A 19,884-nucleotide genomic window follows, 5' to 3' on the forward strand; every position below is an offset into this window, starting at 1 on the left:
AGTGGCTGTGAATGGGCTATTCAGCCCTAGACACGTGGATTTCTTATTTTTTATTTTCCTATTTCCTTGATTTCTAATAATCTTTAATAAACCTCTAAAAATATAATACTTTTAGTAGAGAAACTAATTTAACTGTTACACTGGGGAAGTGACAAGAGAACACCCACACTTTATAGGTACTTCTGTTAGAAGTGGTAGAGTCTGGTCATCAATCCCCAGAGCCTATCAAGGATACTTCATCATGGAGAGGCTGGAAAGAAATTTGTTTGCTACCTAGATGCAAAGGTCAATTGTTTCAGAAATGCAATTTGAAGTTAGTGTCCTCAAACTCTCTGCACCCTAGTTCAAGTGCTAGTGCCTCTAACTTAGTTATGGCTCGGTATCTAACTATGCCTTCTCCATCTTATGATTGGGACATCAGTTTATTGAACACAAGTATATTTTATATTTACCCCTATTACTTTTCATCTTAGCAGATTCAGTCAAAATTTCTAGCTTGCCAAGGTCAAGTTGGATGTTGTCATCCCAATATGGTAGCTATCCATCCTAATTCTGTATCATTTTCAAATTTGACAGAAATTCCATGTATTCCTTTATCCAAATTAATAAAATTGCTAAGAAACACAGAGATAAACACAGAAACAAACCTTTACTCACACATGGAGATTCCCTTCTAAGCAGACATGAGACCATTAATTATTTTTTAATTAATTGTAAAGGATAGCCAAAGGGAAAAATAAAAATCCTTGATAGTGATAGTCACAGAAAAGGTCCACCAACCTTTTTAAGAGCAATTAGTACTGTAGTAACGCTACAGAAATTATTCTCGAAAACTGAAAAAGAACATGCTTGATCAGACTCCTCATATGAGAATAAAATAAAGGAGGAAAATGATAGGCCAATATCATTAGTAAATATCAATTCAAAACATTTAAATGAAATACTGTCAGACCTACAAAAGTAAGTATATCCAAGAGATTATGACCACATTGCATTTAAAAAACGGATGCTGGGATGGTTCAATATTAGGAAAACAATCATCATATTAATCATGTTTTTAAATAATCAAAATTATATCTTAATAGATAAAGAAAAAAGCCTTTGGAAAAGTATAAAATTCATTTATACTAAGAACTATGAAATATATGCACAGAAGGACCTTTTCTAATATTAGTAGTAATTAATTAATATTCCTTCCAATATTAGTACACCTATCTATCTAAAACCAAAAGTATCATATGTGATGAGAAAACTTGAGATGTTTTCCCAATAAATGCAGGATTAAAACAAATTATGCTCACTCTCTCCTCAATTATTGTTCTAGAAATGCTAGCAATAGCAATAAGAGAAGAGAAAGAAATTAAAGACATTAATATAAATTAAAAGGAAATAAAAGTTTTTTGTTTATGGCCTGATAGTGTAATTGGAAAAGTTTTAGGAAATAAACAAAGATCATGATTAAGACAATAGCATCAGCAAGTCTGCAGTCTACAAAATAAACCCACAAAAATCAATATCATTTTTACATACTAACAAAAAAAATCTGAGACAATAATAGAAAGGGAAATAACATTCAGAGTAACTACAAAATGCATAAAAACTTGGGGATCAACATGTCAATGCACTCAAAGTAGCTAGCTTTAATTAAAAAGTACTCCTTAAAGAAATAAAGAATAATATAAATAGCTGGAGTAATATTCAGAGCCATTTGGGTGAGTCATGCCAATATAATAAAATCATAATATTACCAAAGTTAAATTAGATTTTTATGCTATGCTAATCAAACTATCAAAACTACATTATAGAACTTGATAGAATAACAACATTAATTGGAAGAAATAAAATATCTAGAATAATAAGGAAAATAATGAAAACAGGAGGGATACAAGGGGAATAGCATTTTCAGACTTCAAAATATATTATAAAATTTCTTCCATCAAACTAATTAGTATTGGTTAAAGAACAGAGAGCTATATCAACAAGATAGACTAAAAAAACTAGAATAAAAACAATGAAACTTAAAAACTAAGTATTCAGGCAAAAAACATAAATTACTTAGGAAAGATCTTTTTTTATTGCTGGGAAAACTGGAAAGAAGACTTGACTGGCAGAAATTAGGCTTAGACCAATACCATACACAACTATAATAAATTCCAAAAGGACACATAATATTAATATTAGGAATCATATCATAAGAAAATTAGAAGAAAAATAAATCATATACATCTCACAGTTATGGGTAGGAAGCATATTCTTTTTTCCTAACCCTTACCTTCTCTCTTTGAATTGATACAAAGTATTGGTTCCAAAGAGTAGTAAAGGCTAGGCAATGGGAGCTAAGCAATTTGCCCAGAGACACAAGCCGGGGAGTGCCTAAAGCCAGATTTAAACTCCAAATCTCTCTTCACTAAGCTACCTAGTTGCCACCATAAAATATACTCTCAAACAAACAATAAATAGAGATAAAAAGATAAAATTTTATTTTATTACAAAAAAACTGAAATACTCTGCATGAACAAAATCAATGCAACTAGAATAAGAAGGGAAGTGGTCAAAGGAAAAAATTTGTATCAAATTTCTTTTATAAGGCTTTGGTATCCAAGATATGTAACTATTCAGCAGATAATATACATATGTATATATATATACACATGTACATGCATATATGTGTGTTTTGACACGTGTACATAGGAGGTTTTTAATACATATATTTATTTTGATGCTTTGTACACATGTCTATACATATTCGTGTATATACATATTCAAAATATAAGGCCATTTTCTAATAATGGTCAAAGGGTATAAACAGTTATTATAGTGTAATTCACACCCAAAAGGGAATTACCACCATAATATTGTGCAACAAGAGGTTATTCTGCCCTAACTGGAAAAATTCCAGTGAGAGGAAAGCCCCCTTCATTTTAAAGCAGATTACCTTTTGGAAGCTCTAATTGTTAAGAAAAAAATTAACTGAAGTCATACATAAGCTTGTTCTTTGTAACTTTTGCATGTTGCTGCTAGTTCTGCCCTCCAAGGCCAAAGAGCATAAAAGTCTTCCTCCACCACGTGGCAGTCCTTCAAATGCTGGAAGTTGAATATCATGCTCCTCTTGAATCTTTCTTTCCAAATCTGAGTATCCTGGCTCTTCCAACTAGAACAGGGGTTGTTTTTGTGACCCCGATACCTAGAATAGTGTCTGGCACATAAGTAGGCATTTAAAAATATTTACTCATTGATGACAATGTACCCCCAGAAGCCAACACAATGCCTGGGATATAAAGGGAACTTAACAAATGCCTGTTGAATATACAGATGGATTCAGGGACCTTCACTGTCCTCTAGGTGTTCTCAAGTCTGTTAGGATTCTCTCAAATATGTACTACATGAATGAACATCTAGGTGGCACAGTGGATAGAGTGCTAGGTCTGGAGTCAGGAAGATTCAGCCTCCTGAGCTCAATTCCTACTTCAGACATTTATTATCTGTGTGACCCTAGACAAGTTACTTAACTCTGTTTGCCTCAGTTTCTTATGTGTGAAATGAACTGGAAAAGGAAATGGCAAACTATTTTTGCCAAGAAAACTCCAAATTGGCTCATGAAGAATCAGATACAACTGAAATGACTAAACAACAAAAGAATAATGATAAAAAAATTCAAAAAGAAAATATAGTGCTTTCTTCCAGGCCAGGACTGTACACATGCACACACACACACACACACACACACACACACACACACACACACGACAGAGGCATGAAATCAATAAGAAAAGAGTCAATCCCAGCAGAAACACCAGTATGAGCACGGGAAAACAACATGGAAGACTAGCAGTGTTGATAAGAGATTCTCCAAAGTATGCCTGAAGCCTGAACTCTTTGTATTAAGGAACAGGAAAACCAGAGTATTCATATGAAGAAACTTCTAGGTGGAAAGAAATTTGTGGTGGTCTGAACACAAAAATGGGCCAGAAGCTAGCAGTATCCAGAACACAGGAAAATAATTCAATCTGGAAGGTCCCTGGGGCTTTGACCTTCAATGTTGTAAACCTTAAAATTTCTTAGACTTATGAATGTTGGAAATTTCCCCATTGGGAAATTTCCTACGGGAAAAAATTTCCTACTGATAGTAAGAACTCTATTGGAATATGAAACTCCTTGGCATGGGAGGATCCTTCTCCTCCCTACTTAAGACTACTTTAGGACAGAAACCTTTTGCTAAATAATGGAAAGGGCTTTGACCTATGCTTAAGCATAGAACAGGAAGTTCTTTGAGTCATGATTGATTTTAGAATTGATACAATAGAGATACTTGGAATGACAGAACCAGGTCTTGGAAACTACAATCTCCACCCTACTCAGAGTAACAGGATTTAGGAAGGGCTGCAGCAAAGATCAAGATTTGATTATTTGAGAATATGACCTTCAACAGACATATGCAAAGGGGACAGACCTCTGGGCGGTCCTGGGTTAAGCTAGAGCCACCATTGGCACAGGGGAGACATCGACAGTGATTGGTAGATGTGAGAAATGAGGGGAGGGAACTTAGATTTTTGGCTTAAAGATAGCAGGGTCTTAGGACTGAAAGAGGTTGATGCTCTGAAGGAGGTCTGAGAGGAGAGAGGTCCTGGAGGGAGAGATCCTGGAGAGGTCTTGAAGGAGGCTGTCGAAGGAGAACTCAGGAGGAGTCAGGAGGAGGATTCTCTGGAAACATTTCTTGAAAGGAGGCTCTCTTGAAGGTGGAGCCTGAGGTTGGCATGAGAAGCCTTACCTAGAGAGATCTTGGGTGAGTGATAAAACCAACTGACTGATTTATCTCTTAGGACTGAGGTCTAGGCCTTATTGGCTTGAGGCCCTTCATTCTTATTCCTTTCTTACTTTCTCTCTTTTTCTATTGATTAATCAGTGTATTATAAATTAAATTTCTCTATAAAACCCAGTTAGCCTGGGCATATTCATAAATTGGGAATATATTCCCTGGCAACCATCTTATATTTATATAAAACCAAGACACAGTAGAAAACATATTTCAGTGGTCATAATTGTTATATATTTCCCTTGCTCCCAAACATTTTAATTATCACAGTTTATGGCTCCCACTCTCTTATCTACAACTATTTAATGCTCAAAACTATTTTAAATCTAACAATGTGCCAGTGGACCCTGGAAATCCAGAGCTCTGCTTTGACATAGCAATACCAGCACTAGGTTTAAATCCCCAAGAGATTAAAAAATAGGAATCTGGAATCAATTCTAGAGGATACAATGGAGACAATAATGATCCTTTGAAGAAAGGATTTCCATTTAAATTAACCAAATCTTTAAAATTTGGTAGTTCAATCAATCAATCATAGAAACAATAGATAATCTCAACTAAGTAAGTGGCACACAAAAATATAACAAAACTTTTGGTATGCATTCAAAGTAATCCTGAAAGGAAAATGTTTTTACCTCTAAACATTTTCATCAACAGAGAAAATGAATAGATCAATGAATTAATTAGACACGCAACTAAAAAAACTAGAAAACCAATACTTTTTTAAAATCCCAACAAAAACCAAATGTTTCTGATTCTGATTCTAAAAATCAAAGACAAGAATAACAAAAATGAAGGAAAACCCAATTGAATTGATCTATAAAATTAGCTTATTTTAAAAAAACTAATAAATATATAAACCATTACCTTGTCTAATTTTTCTCTTAAAAAGGAAAGGAAACCCAAATTACTAGAAAAAATATTTTAAAAATTCCATTCAAACTAATTACATAATTAAGTGATACTGTGAATAAGAGCACTAGGCCTGGAGTCAGGAGGACCTAAGTTTAAATGTGGCCTCCAACACTTACTAGCAATGTGACCCTGGGCAAGTCATTTAATCCTGTTTTCCTCAGTTTCTTCATCTGCAAAAGAGGCTAGCAAAGGAAATGGCAAACCACTCCAGTATATTTGCCAAGGAAGCCTCAAATGGGATCTTGAAGAATAGAACACAATTGAAACTACTGAACACACAAAAATAAAATATTTGGAAGTCCATCTATCAAGACACACAAGAACAGAAATAGAAAGGAGAGATATTAATTGCTCAGGCTCATACCTACCAAACTACCAAAGAGTTACTCTGTACAGCTAGAAAAATTACAAAATTCATCTGGAGAAACAAATGATAAAGAATCACAAGTGAAATGATGGGAAAGTGGGAAGCAGCATCAGGTCTAGCAGAAACTAAGTATTAACCAACATTTAACACTATATGCCATGATAAGCTTCAAATGGATACATGACCTAGACATTAAGGGTAACATCATAAACATATTAAAGAAGATCTAGGGAGGAAATGCCTTTTGTAACTATGTATAAGAGAAGAGGGAGGGAAGAGAAAAAGAACAAGCATTTAAATGTCTATTATGTGTCAGGCACCACTTTTACAAATATTATCTCATAGAGGCAAACTAGCCTGGAGTAAGCAAGAAGTCACCAAGCTGCCTAAGGTAAACCAACCAGGTCAGAGATAGAACAAATTGGAAATTCCAAGCTGATCAGCAACGGGACTGGTTCCATGCCAGGCCTGGGCAGGGCAGGGAAAGTTTGTTCCTCCCTTTCCCCTCAGAAAAAAAGTTCCAAATAACAAAAGGGGTAAATTAAAGTAATTCTGAGATTCCACATTTGAGATTATCAATGGTGATCATTTCCTCAAAAAAATATAAGGGAAAATAATTATTATTGGAGAAGACAGGCATACTCATACACCACTGGTGGAGATGTAAGATGGAGATGGAGATTCTAGAAAATAACTTGAGACACTGTGTGTTTTAAAAATTTGTGCCCCAGGGACTTCATCACCCAGCATTCTCTACTCTTCCTGGGGTTCCCTTTTCTTATGTCCCTGCATTACATCCTGGCATGGGTTTGTCTAAAATAGGCTGATCCCATGCTGGGAGGGGTCTATTTGCTGGGGCTTGAATGTGGTAGGCTGCTGGGGCTCTGGCTCTTGCCTCTGCTCACTGAAAGAACCCCTTTCTCTCTTACCTAGTAATAAATAAACCCTACAATTTAAATTATTTACAGTGTTTATTTTTCTTTTACAGACATCTCCAAATCACAAATGTGCACAGCCTTTAAGCCAGCAATAATACTATTAAGTTGTTAACCTCAAGAGATCAAAGAAGGGAAAAATTCATGTATGCAAAAAGATTAATGTCAACACTTTATTTTAGCAAATAACTAGAAACTATGAAATTTCCTATCAATTGATGAATGGATTCACAAATTATAGTGTATGAATATGATGAAATACTGTACTGTAAGAGATTACAAAAAGGATAGATTCAGAAAAATCTGAGGTTTGTCTGAATTACTGCAAAGTGAAATGAGAAAAAGGAGAACAATTTCTTTGATGACAACATTGTAAAGAAAAACAAAGAAATTTAGAAATACTTAAGAACCTCCTTAATTAATTCACTATTCTATTCACCATGGCAACTTTTCCAAATCTTTTCAATTCTTAAAATCTTCTATTACTTCCCTCCCCCCAATTTTCTAATCTCTAAGCTGAATTTTTTTTATTTTTCACCAAAAAAAAATCAAAGCCAGTCTCTGAAAGCTCCCTCTCCTTCCTTCCTCATTTCACATCATTCAAATGCCATTTGACACTATATTTACCCCTGTCTCCCATAAAAAGATGACCCTTTGTTGTGGAAAATCATTATGTGGTCACAAGTTATTCCATTATATAACATTTTCTCCAACAGATTTCTCCTTTTATCACCTCCATTCTCTCACACATCTTCAACTTCTCCCTATTTACTGGTTATTCCGTTCCCCCCCCCATGTCTACAAATACACTCATGTTTCTCTATTCTCAAAGCATCCTCACTTGATTCATCCATCCATCCTTGCTCCATAGCAGCCTATATCTTCCCTCCCTTTCCTGACTTACTTCAAGACCTAATTAAGATCCAACCTTGTACAAGAAGCCTTTCCCAACCCTGCCCCCCCAATGGCACTTCCTTCCATATATTGATTATATCCAATTTATCCTTTATATATTTAATTTGTACATAGATGTTTATATATTGTCCTCCCCTTCCCCCATTACACTGTGAGCTCATTGAGAGCAAAGACTGCCTTTTTCTTTCCTTCGTATCTTTATGCTGAAGCTTCTTTGGGAAGGAAAGATAAGAAGGATAAGGGTATATATCAAGAGATAACTAAAGTACCAAACAGGAAAGAAAGAAAGAAAGAAAGAAAGAAAGAAAGAAAGAAAGAAAGAAAGAAAGAAAGAAAGAAAGAAAGAAAGAAAGAAAGAAAGAAAGAAAGAAAGAAAGAAAGAAAGAAAGAAAGAAAGAAAGAAAGAAAGAAAGAAAGAAAGAAAGAAAGAAAGAAAGAAAGAAAGAAAGAAAGAAAGAAAGAAAGAAAGAAAGAAAGAAAGAAAGAAAGAAAGAAAGAAAGAAAGAAAGAAAGAAACAGAGAGAGAGACAGAAGACTGAGAGGAAAAGAGACTGAGGGAGAGAAGGAAAGAGGGCAGGATGGAGGAAGGATCTTGGTTAAAATCTAGTCTCATAGAGTTACTAGCTATATGACCCTTCACCTTTGTCTGCCTCAATTTCTTCATTCATAAAATTGAGATAATAATAGCACTTACAGTTGTGAATATCAGAACAAATGAGATGACATGTATACAGTACTTTGCAAACTTTCAGGTGCTAAATAAATGGCAGTTATTGTTGTTATTACTACTATTATTTTGGAGAGAAGCATGGAAAGATATGAATTATAACAAAACAAATTAGATCCAGGAAAAGAATATATATAATTTCTCAACAATGTAGATGAAAAAATAACTCCGCCAAAAGAACAACTGAATGCTAAGCTTGGCCCCAAAGAAGAGAGTGAGTCAAGAGAAGTCAAGAAGCATTTATTAAGCACCTACTATGTACCATAGACTGTGCTAAAAACTGGATTTGAGAAACTTTTCTTTATGCTGAAGCTTCTTTGGGAAGGAAAGATAAGAAGGATAAGGGTATATATCAAGAGATAACTAAAGTACCAAACAGCTCTGATTGTTATTGTCTTCATGGAAGACAATGATCAGGTTCCCCACAAGGTTCTTTTGTTCAATTAATATGAGAATGTTTTTTAGAGAGAGAACAGGGGTCATTTCCTATCATCAGAGTCTAAGGGTAGGATCAGGGCTGAAGGCACAGTTCAGGAGGTAGGGGACTGGTGCTGGTAAAGATCCAGACAGCCCAGCTCTCCTCCACCTCTATTCCCCAAGATACCAGGACACTCAAGAGTATTTAGGAAATGGACACTGTGCTCTGAGATCCTTCTCAATGTTCAAGCCACACTTGCCAAGGATAGGATGCCCTATAGATCCATTTTGGTTATTTTCAAAGAATTTGGCAAGCAATCATTCCTTCATTGTCCTGAGGATGGTATGGTAGGGACAGTGCTTCAATAAGAACAAGAGTTAATTAGCTATGAAGAAGGTTTTCCTGGCTGAAAGTACTGTGAAATGGGACTGCTAGGTGACATTGTGGATATAGAGTGCTAGGCCTGGAGGCAGGAAGACTCATTTTCCTGAGTTCAAATATGGCCTCAGATACTTACTATGTGACCCTTGGCACATCATTTAAGGCTGCTTACCTCAGCTTCCTCATCTGCAAAATGAGCTGGAGAAGGAAATACATCACAGTATCTTTGCCAAGAAAACCCCAAGAAGGGTCACAAAGAGTTGGACATGACTGAAAAGCAAATGAAAAATAAATTATGAGATATGGCCTTCACAAAGGAGGCAAGGGAGTCTTCTCTGGAGCTTTCTAACCAAAAAGGAAAGTCTGCTCTCTGCAGGTAAGCAATGAAATTAGGAAGGGGAATGAAGGATGATGGTCCTGGTCTGTAGGGGCAGAGGGTTGGCCAAGATGACCTCAAGGATCCTTTCATTCTGGACAGTGTGCCACTCTTCAATGACCTGACTGTCCTCCTTTCCAAATAGTCTAGCTTATCACTGATCCTGTTTAAAATGTTGCCTTTGAACTTGACACAAGCCTTGAAACTCCCAGTTACATAATACTTTCTGTTTGACAAAGTACTTTTCCTCATTATCATACAATGAGGAAGGGATAACAAGAGTTATACTTCCCTTTACAGATGAGGGAACTGAGGCTTAAAGACCTTCCCAGAGTCATATATCATTCTAATACCGGTCAGAGTAAAGCTCCTAAAAAGCTTTCTAAACTTCAAGCCTACTGTCTTTTCATGTGACTTTAGGAGGTTGGGAGAGGACGAAGAGGGAGGCATGGAGAAATCCACTAAGGCACTGATTGACCCTAGGAGATTCTGTTGGGGTTCAGCCAGATGGGCACAGAGCCAGCCATGGCCTAGGGAGCTAGTAAAAGTCCCTAGATGAGTTAGATGTGAGCAGAGAATGCCACACATGCCCTTCCACCAGCACTGGGACAGCAGCCAATGCTCTTGGGGTTTTCCTTCTAAGCCAGCCTCCCAAACAGGACACAAGCATTCCAACTCATTATACACCCCATGAAGACCTCTTCCCACTGCCCTACATTAACTCCTGTGAAAAACTTCTTTACTTTTCCTTAGAGTTCAGTAGAAGACACAGGCTTTAGGCAAGGCTTTTTCCTAAACTCTTCAAGGAATGTTCCTATCTGTCATTTTGATTCACTCTCAATAACCCTACAAAGGAAGTGGGGCAGCAATTGTTATTTCCATTTTCTAGTGTCCAGAGAAGAAAACCAACCCAAAGAAGAGAGAAGACTTGCCCAGCATCACCCAGTAGGTTATCCTCAAACCTAGCATTTAATTTATGCCAGGACTCCCAATTCAAAGTTTGGTGTGTAGCAGAGATGGCCAGAGTGGGGGTGTGAGTGCAGACACTTTCTCCCCATCACCTGAGATCAGGCCTGAAAGAACTGAAAGCCTCTCAGCCAGGTAAGGGATGGGCTACATGGTCTCAGAAGCATCCTCTAACTTTGAGATCCTCTGATTCTGTAGTCTCTGAAAGAGCAATATCACATCTTGGAAAGGAATATTAGACCAGGAGACCTAGGTTCTAACCCTGGCTTCCTCATCTCTCTGTGTGTGGTTCTATGCAAGATATTTTACTTGCCTGGGTCTCAATTTTCTCTTCTGCTATGCATACATATATATATATATATATGTATATATATATATATACACACACACATATATATATATGTATGTATGTGTGTACATATAGATATATATCATATGGGAACATATATGTATATTTTATAAAAGACATTTAGAAGTATACAAAGTGCTATAAATGAGCAGGTAATTTTTATTATATTGGGCCTTATGGGGGCTTCAGCAGTGCAGGAGATACTACAGAATGGGAGACCTCTTAGATAGTTATTATGATAGTCTAGGGGAGAGGTAGTGAGGATCTTTTCCAAGGAGAAGGCAGCAGGCATGTAGAGTGGATATGGAAAATTTTTAGGTCTTACTTATCTCAACATTTCTTTGGCATCTGACTCTGTTGACTACCTCTTCTTGACTCTCCCTCTAGCTTCTTATAGACTATGCTCTTCTGGTTTTCTCCTAATTTTTCCAACATTCCTGTTTCCTTTCATGTTATTTCTGTCTCCTTCCAACCCCTCCCCTCTCTTATTTTCATTCTCTGTGTGTGTGTCTCTGTCTCTCCCCCTCCACTCTCTCCTCTTTCTGTTCCCCGTCCTCTTTGTCTCTGTCCCTGTCTTTCTTCAACTCATCCAGGATTCCCAACTGCCTGCTGAACATCTCCACTTAAGTATCTTGCAGGCATCTTAACTTCAATAAGTCTACAAGTTAGCTGCTTATCTTCCCCATTGTCCCTTTTCTATGACTCCCCGTCCCACCTTCCTGATAGCAGTTATCAACACCATCGTCCAAAAGGGCCATGTTTTTCTCTCAGGGCCATAGTGTAAGAATGACATTAGTAAATCAGAAAGCACTTAGAAAAGGGCATTCAGATTGGCAAAGTACCTAAATTTTATCTGATATGAATCTGCATTGGAGAAATTAGAGACGTTTAACTTGAAGAATGGATTGAAGGAGGACATGAAAGCTGCTTTCAAGTATTTGGAGGACTATCATATGGAGGAGGGATTTAGGCTTGTTCTGTCTGGTCACAAAGGATAGGAATGTATTATTTCAAGGAAAATTCAAGGTAAAAATTATGTGTAAACTTGGACTAGTCAAGACTCAGTTTCCCAACTTAGATGAGGTTAGAGGGTAGATGCAACCACAATATGGACTGCAGCTCCAAATCCCTTGATCTTAAGATCTGGTACCAAGACCTGTTTTCCCCTTCTAGATTATCTTCTCTGCTCCTTTGTTCATTCTTTTCTGGCATCTGTGACTGGGCTAAATATCCCTTACCCCAACATATCACCTTCCTCCCCATGCCTCTCCTCTTTGGGTTTGAAAAGAGTCTCTGTTCTTGACCTTCAAATAACTGCCTATTTTATGAAGCCTTCCTTGACTACTCAGATGCCCCAGTAATCTCTTCCTGCTCTGATCTCCTCCAGTAAATTTAGCTACATTCACCTTAGCCCTCTAGTTTTTTCTGTCTTACATTCTTTTCTATTTGCTATCTTGAATTCTTGTTTTCCTACTGGATGGTGAGTGCCTTGTGGACTCTTTTTCTTCTCCTGTATCTCCTATAGTAACTGAAATAAGAAGAAGTTGAAAACTAATAGATGCCTCGAAATCATTTGAGGAAAAGGAAGAGTAGATCAGGTTTAGAAAAGGTGAATTATAGCAAATACAGAATTAGTGAAAAGAGTAGCATCTCTATAGGCAGCATCTCAGGTCAGCAAAATCACTTGCATCACCTTGGGCAAGTCTCTTTCCCATTCTGTGCCTCAGTTTCCTCTCCTATAAAAAGGGTTGGGAGGAGAGTAGAGGTTCTCTAAGGTCCATTTTACTTCTTACATATATGATTTTAAATAGGAAAGAATCTAGGATGCCATCAAGGTTTGGACCTTAGATAAAATGAGGTAAAAAAGAAAGGCAAAATGGTTTTTTTTATGTAATTGGTAAATTCACTTGGCTCCCTTGAATGGTCCTGGAAGAGATGTGTTATAATTAATTGGCTACATGGGTCTGGAGACTGGAGAGAGGGCAGGTTTGAAAATAAAGATTTAGGAGACATTTGTATGAGGGTGAGAGTTTGAGCTGTGGGAATGAGTGAGATATTTTTATAGCACTTTTATGTTTTCAAAGCACTTTGCTCTATGAGATAGGTGATAAATTTCATCCCACTTTATGAACAAGGAAACTTCTATTTGAGATCCAGCTGATTCAAGTTGCACAGACTCCACTTAGAAATCTAGGAAGTCACTTGATACAGTATTGGACTTGGAATTAGAAATACACAAGTTTGAATTCAGCCTCAGAAAATTATTAATGGAATAACCCTGAGCAAATTATTTAAACTCTGGCTGCCTTACTTTCCTAGTCTGTAAAATAAGAATAAAAATAACACCTATGTCCTCGTATTTTCATAAGGATCTGAATTTAATAATATATATGTAATGTATTTGGCAAACTTTTAAGTACTAAATATCAGCTACTATTGTTACTAGTTAGATGGCAGAGTGAATAGGATACTGGACCTGGAGTCAAGAAAACTGAGTTCAAATCAAGCCTCAGGAACTTACTAGCTGCATGACCTTAAGCAATTCATTTGACCCTGTTTGCCACAGTTTTCTCAACTAGTAAAATGAGAAATAAATGGCAAACCACTTCAGTGTCTTTGCCAAGAAAATCCCACCAAGCAATCACAAAGAGTCAGATACAACTAATTAATGAAACAAAACACTATTAATATAGGAGGGATCTCAGAGCTCAACTGGTTAAACTCTTGAATTTTATAGATGGTGAATCTATAGTCCAGAAACTAAATTAACTTGTATTAAGTCACGCAGTAATTAAATGTCAGAGTCACTACTAGAACTCAGGTCTCCTGACTCCTTATTGAATGAAATTTCCTTTACATCATTAAGTCACCCCTTTCTCTCTTTATTTTTGTAAGATTTACCAAATATTTTCTTAACAATTACATGTAAAAACAAACTTCCACATAAGTTTTCCCAAATCATATTCTCCCCTTTCTCTTACCAGACCACCAGGAGAAGCATCTTCCCTCAGGACAAAACCCAGCATCTGACAATATCTTGACTTCTCAGGGGTGGGGGTGGGGACACTTATGTGGAATAGATTCACTGAGGCTTTAGGATAATCACTGACATTCTAAAAGAAGTGCTTTCATCTGAATAGGATGTGGGAATGAATCCTTAGTCCTGAAAGCTCCTCTCTAACATTCTACAAATCTGGAAGTAACACGCACATCACCCTAACCACAAGCCCTCCTATCCTTATCTTCCTACTCTTCCCTTACAGGAGGACCTGAGGTCATAAAAGGACTTTGAAAGATGGAATGCTCCAGGGAAAAGAATGGTGTCACAAAATCTACTACTTGCTGTTTCATTTTGTACCAATCAGTTTCTCTAGACCTCAGTTTGCTCAGCTGCAAATGAGGGAACTAGACTAGATAACCTCTTAGGTTCCTTCCAACTCTAAATTTATAATGCTATAAAATCTCAAACCTGTTTCTCTTTGACAGGTGAGTCATCATGCAGGAGCTCATCTGGAGGAACCAAAGTTCTGTGTCTGAATTCATCCTCCTGGGCTTCTCAAAGGAGCCTCAGAGCAGGCTGATTCTCTTCACCTTCTTCTTCCTTCTCTATCTCAGCACCCTTTTGGGTAATGGACTCATTATCACCCTGATCTACCTAGACTCCCGTCTTCACACACCCATGTATTTCTTCCTCAGTGTCCTCTCCCTACTGGACATGAGTTATGTCACTACCACTGTACCCCAAATGCTAGCAAATTTGGTCCACCCAAGGAAGACCATCTCCTACACTGGGTGTGTGGCTCAGATGTTCATCTTCCTGGTACTTGGCATTGCTGAATGCATCCTCTATGCCATCATGGCCTATGACCGATATGTTGCCATCTGCCATCCCCTCCACTACACCCTCATCATGAACCATCTCACCTGTGCTGTTATGGCTGCCATCTGCTGGGCTATTGGTCTACTTGGGGCTCTGGTCTACACTGTTTTCACCATGCACCTGCCCTATTGTGGCCCCAATGAAATCAATCATTTCTTCTGTGAGGTCCCTGCAGTTCTGAAGCTAGCCTGTGCAGACACATCTCTCAATGATCAGGTGGATTTTTTCCTGGGTTTTATCTTGTTGCTAGTCCCGCTGTCCCTGATCCTGGCCTCGTATACTCGCATCTTTGCTGCCATCCTGAGGATCCGTTCAACTCAGGGGAAGCTCAAGTCGTTCTCTACCTGTGCCTCCCACATCACTGTTGTCATCATGTTCTATGGACCAGCAATGGTTATGTACATGAGGCCTGGCTCCAAGTCCTCTCCTGAGCATGACAAAAAGCTGGCTCTCTTCTATAATGTGGTCTCTGCCTTTCTCAACCCCATCATCTACAGCTTAAGAAACAAGGATGTGAAAGGAGCCTTTCTGAAAGTCATAATTAAAAAGGATATCCTCCAATGACTTGAGAATGATCTGTGGGTTTCCAGAATTCTTGAGGAGAAGGTTGGATTCAGCTATGGTCTCCTAGAATATCCTTCCTTCCTTGATTCACCTCTTAGATAACTCCTCATCCTTTAGAGCCCACTCAAATGCCATCATCTCATCCATAAAGTTTTGGTACTTTGTTTGGAATTGCCTTCCTTCCCCATCAGAGTGCTTTTATGGCTCCTCAATGTTCTTATCATGTATTTTTATGTATGATGGGTTTTAGTATCTTATCTCTCAAATATATTTAAGGTCTTTGAGCTCTGGAATCATATCTTATAGAAATTGTAGAGAAAGTATCTTCAATTCTTGAAGGTCTGCCCTATAGAAGGAATATTTAACTCATTTTGTTTTGATACAGAGGACAAGACCATGAGCAACATTGGTGTTTAGAGAGGTACATTTTTTATTATTGGTCTCTCAGATTTTTCTTGAACTTGCTGATGATTGTTATCATTCACAGTTGATCACTGCTACTGTGTTGTTACTGTGTTGTGTACAGTTTTCTGGCTCTACCCTTTTTATGTTGCATCATTTCTTCTAAGTATTCCCAGGCTTTTCTGAAAGTATCTTGCTCATCATTTCTTATGACGCAATAGGATCCATTACAATCATATCCCACAATTTATTTAGCCTTTCCCCCACTGATAAGCATTCCCCCAATTTTGAGTTCTTTGCCACCACAAAAAGAGCTGTTGTAAATATTTTTATACAAATAGACCTTTCCCCCTTTTCTTTGATCTCTTTGGTGCGGGGAGCCAACAGACCCCCACTGGTCGACACAATCACAGTCTGGGTAGCTGGGAACTGCAAAGCAGCCGCCAGAGCACATAGCCCCCCAATGATCCCCTTCTGTGACTTCTCTCTCTCTCCAACTTTCCCTACTAATGGACTTGTTATGATTATTGTTTCCTTCCCAATACAGAAGAAATAATATGAGAGCAAATACTTATAGAATATATATATATATATATTCTACTTTAATCCCCCTAGGTTATTACCCCCAAAAGATTACATTTACAGAATTAAAGCCCAAAGATTATTGCCTATTACCCCCTCCTCCTTTCCCTCTTTACAGAGCCACATTCACTCCCATTACAAGCCAGGCAAGCCAAGAACATCAATCACCTTCAAGACACACTCCACTGAATTCTGTTTATGGACAGAAACCGGGCAACATTGCCAGGTGCTTTAAAGAAACACAAGAAAAATAGAACTTGTAAATTGAGGAAAACCCCAACTGTGGTCTGTCATTAAATTGCCCTCTAACCTTGAACCTATCTACAAAGTGTTTTGTTACCCATCTCCTAAGTAATTGTGATTGCTTGTGAAAACTGACCAAAAGTAACAATAATTCTCCTAGGTCAGGGAGAACTAATCTCTAGATAACCCTGTTTATGCCATTCATATATAACAACAATGTTTCATTGACTATCTCCTTAGGCTATGCATCTGTTGTTAAGTTTCATGGAAATGTATATGTAGAAAATTGATTGTGTGCCAAAGAAGTATGTACTTGAAACCCTATATAATAAACGAACCTCCGTGCTATGGGAGAACACTGTGTGACCTGAGCACACAGTATCTGTCCTCTCCATTACTCGACCAGATTGTCATATCTAGACGGAGTAACCTCAGACCCTCAGAGAGACCACTGGATGGATCTCAGTACTTCAGGATACAGACTTATTAGCGGTATGGCTGGGTCAAAGGGTATGCACAGATTAATAATTCTTTGGGCATGGTTCCAAATTGTTCCCTAGAATGGTTGGTTGAGTTCACAACTCCACCAACAGTGCATTAATGTCACTATTTTTCAACAACCCCTTCAATATCTGCATTTTTCCTTTCTGTCATCTGACTGGTGTGAAGTGGTATCTCAGAATTGTTTTGATTTGCATTTTTCTAATCAGTAGTGATTGATAGCATTTTTTCATGTGACATTGGGATAGCTTTGATTTCTCCTGAAAACTGCCTATTCATATCCTTTGACCATTTATTAACAGAGGAATAGCCCTTATTTTTGTAAACTTAGCTCAGTTCCCTATATAATTGATAAACGAGGCCTTTATCAGAGAAACTTGCTGCAAAAAAATTTTCCCACTTACTGTTTTCCTTCTAATTTTGGTTGCATTTGTTTTGTTTGTACAAAAGCTTTTCTTTTTATGTAATCTTCATGTAATCAGAATTATCTATTTTATATTCTCTTCTTCTTATATTCCCCTCTATCTCTTGTTCAATCACACACTCTTATCTATAGATTCTCAGGTATATTTTTTCCATGCTCCCCTATTTTACTTATTCTCCCTTAATAATGTCTAAATAATTTATCCATTTTGACCTTATTTTGTTATACAATGTGAAATTTTAATCTATGCTTAATTTCTGACAAACTGTTTTCTAGTTTTCCCAATAACTTTTATCAAATGTTGAATTCTTACCCCAAAACCTTGAATCTGAGGGTTTATCAAACACTAGATTAATGTGATTATTTTCTACTGTATAATTGTGTACCTAATCTATTCCACAAATCCACCATTTTATTTTTTGCCCAATACCAAATTCTTTGCTGACTACCACTTTGTAATATAGTTTGAAATCTGAAACTGATAGTCTTCCTTCCTCAACATTTTTATATTAATTCACTTAACATTATTGACCTTTCCTTTTTTAGGATAAATTTTGTTACTTTTTTTAGCAATATAAAATGATTCCTTGATATTTTTATAGTACCAAACTAATAAACTTTAGAATTGTCATTTTCATGTTGAATTGGTCTGCACATAGGCGATTAATATTTCTCCATGTTTTGTTTCTTTTTTAAATTGAATATACAAATTACTGATTTGTTCTTTCATGTTAATAAAAGCATTTAGAAATATAAAATTTCCTCATAGCTGCTTTAGCTGCATACCTTAAGTTATGGTATTTTTTGTCATTATCATTATTTTCTTTGATGAAATTATTTTCTTTTTTTAATTTTCATAAGATTTTATTGATGTCTCCTGTTTCCTATAGCATTATAGTTATCCCAAGTATAAAAAATGGCATTTTATGGAGGGAAAAAAACAGCACAACTGATCAATATGTTGAAAGGTCTGAAAATACATGCAATATGTAATACCTGTGAATTTCCCATTTCCATTAAAGGGTGAGTTAGGGATGGAGGGGAGTATTCTCTCATATCTTTGGTCAAGTTCTGTTTGGGGGTGTATACTTATTTACATTGACATCTTTATAGTTATTATGTATAGTGTTTTCTTGGCTCTGCCTAATTTTCTCTATTCTTTAACCAGTAACAGATGGTTCTGATGAATACTGCTTTATATTACACTTTGAGGTCTGGAAGTACTATTCCCACTCTGGCCTTACTTCTTTTCATCATTTCCCCAGTAGTCTAGGTCTTTCCTTTATCCAAGTCAATTTTGTTATTTGATTATTTTTTTAATCAATTTCTTTTTTTTTAATATATTTTATTTGATCATTTCCAAGCATTATTCGTTAAAGACATAGATCATTTTCTTTTCCTCCCCCCCCCACCCCCCATAGCCGACGCGTAAGTCCACTGGGCATTAGATGTTTTCTTGATTTGAACCCATTGCTTTGTTGATAGTTTAATCAATTTCTGTAAAGCATCACCTTGGCAATTTGATTGTTATAGCATGAAAGGTGTAAATAAGTTTTAGTATGACTGTCATTTTGTTATATTGGCATGAGCTGTATAATATGAGTAGTGTATATTTCCTCCAGCTATTTAAAGGGCAATGTCTTTAAGGAGCACTTTGTCATTGAATCTATATTTTATACATGTTGTAGTTACTTGGAATTTCTGTTTCTATTACTGATTCTTGTGTTTTGTCATTATTGCAGAGAAATATTAATTTTTGAGGATTTATTTCATAGTCCATAGCTTTGCTAAAGCTTTTTATTGTCTCAATTAGATTCTTTGCTGAGTCCTGAGAATTTTCTAAGTAAAGTATCATATCATTAGCAAATAAAAATAGTTCTAACACTTCCTAACCTAACTTTATCCCTTTAATTTCTTTTTTCTTTGTGTCATAAGAAATGATAAACAGGCTAATTTTGAACTAAAAAAAACTTGGAAAGAACTACATTAGATAATAAACAGCAAAATGAGTAGAAACAAGAAAACATAATATACAGCTACCTATTTAATACTTGAAGAATAACTTGCAAATCTTCAACTCTAGAGAATGAACATAAAAATGGAAATACCAAAGATATAATCTATAT

At 36.6% G+C, this 19,884-nt stretch overlaps 1 protein-coding gene across 1 annotated transcript; it reads left to right on the top strand.

The window, feature by feature from the left end:
* The first annotated feature begins 14,658 nt into the window (after positions 1 to 14,658).
* Positions 14,659 to 15,606, top strand: LOC100032735 (olfactory receptor 2A12-like). Its single transcript, XM_001381641.3, has one exon. It carries the CDS (start codon positions 14,659 to 14,661, stop codon positions 15,604 to 15,606), a length of 948 nt encoding a protein of 315 aa, XP_001381678.3.
* The last annotated feature ends 4,278 nt before the right edge of the window (positions 15,607 to 19,884 follow it).

This window comes from Monodelphis domestica, chromosome 4 (genome assembly GCF_027887165.1).
Source record: "Monodelphis domestica isolate mMonDom1 chromosome 4, mMonDom1.pri, whole genome shotgun sequence".
NCBI classification, from domain to species: Eukaryota; Metazoa; Chordata; class Mammalia; order Didelphimorphia; family Didelphidae; genus Monodelphis; species Monodelphis domestica.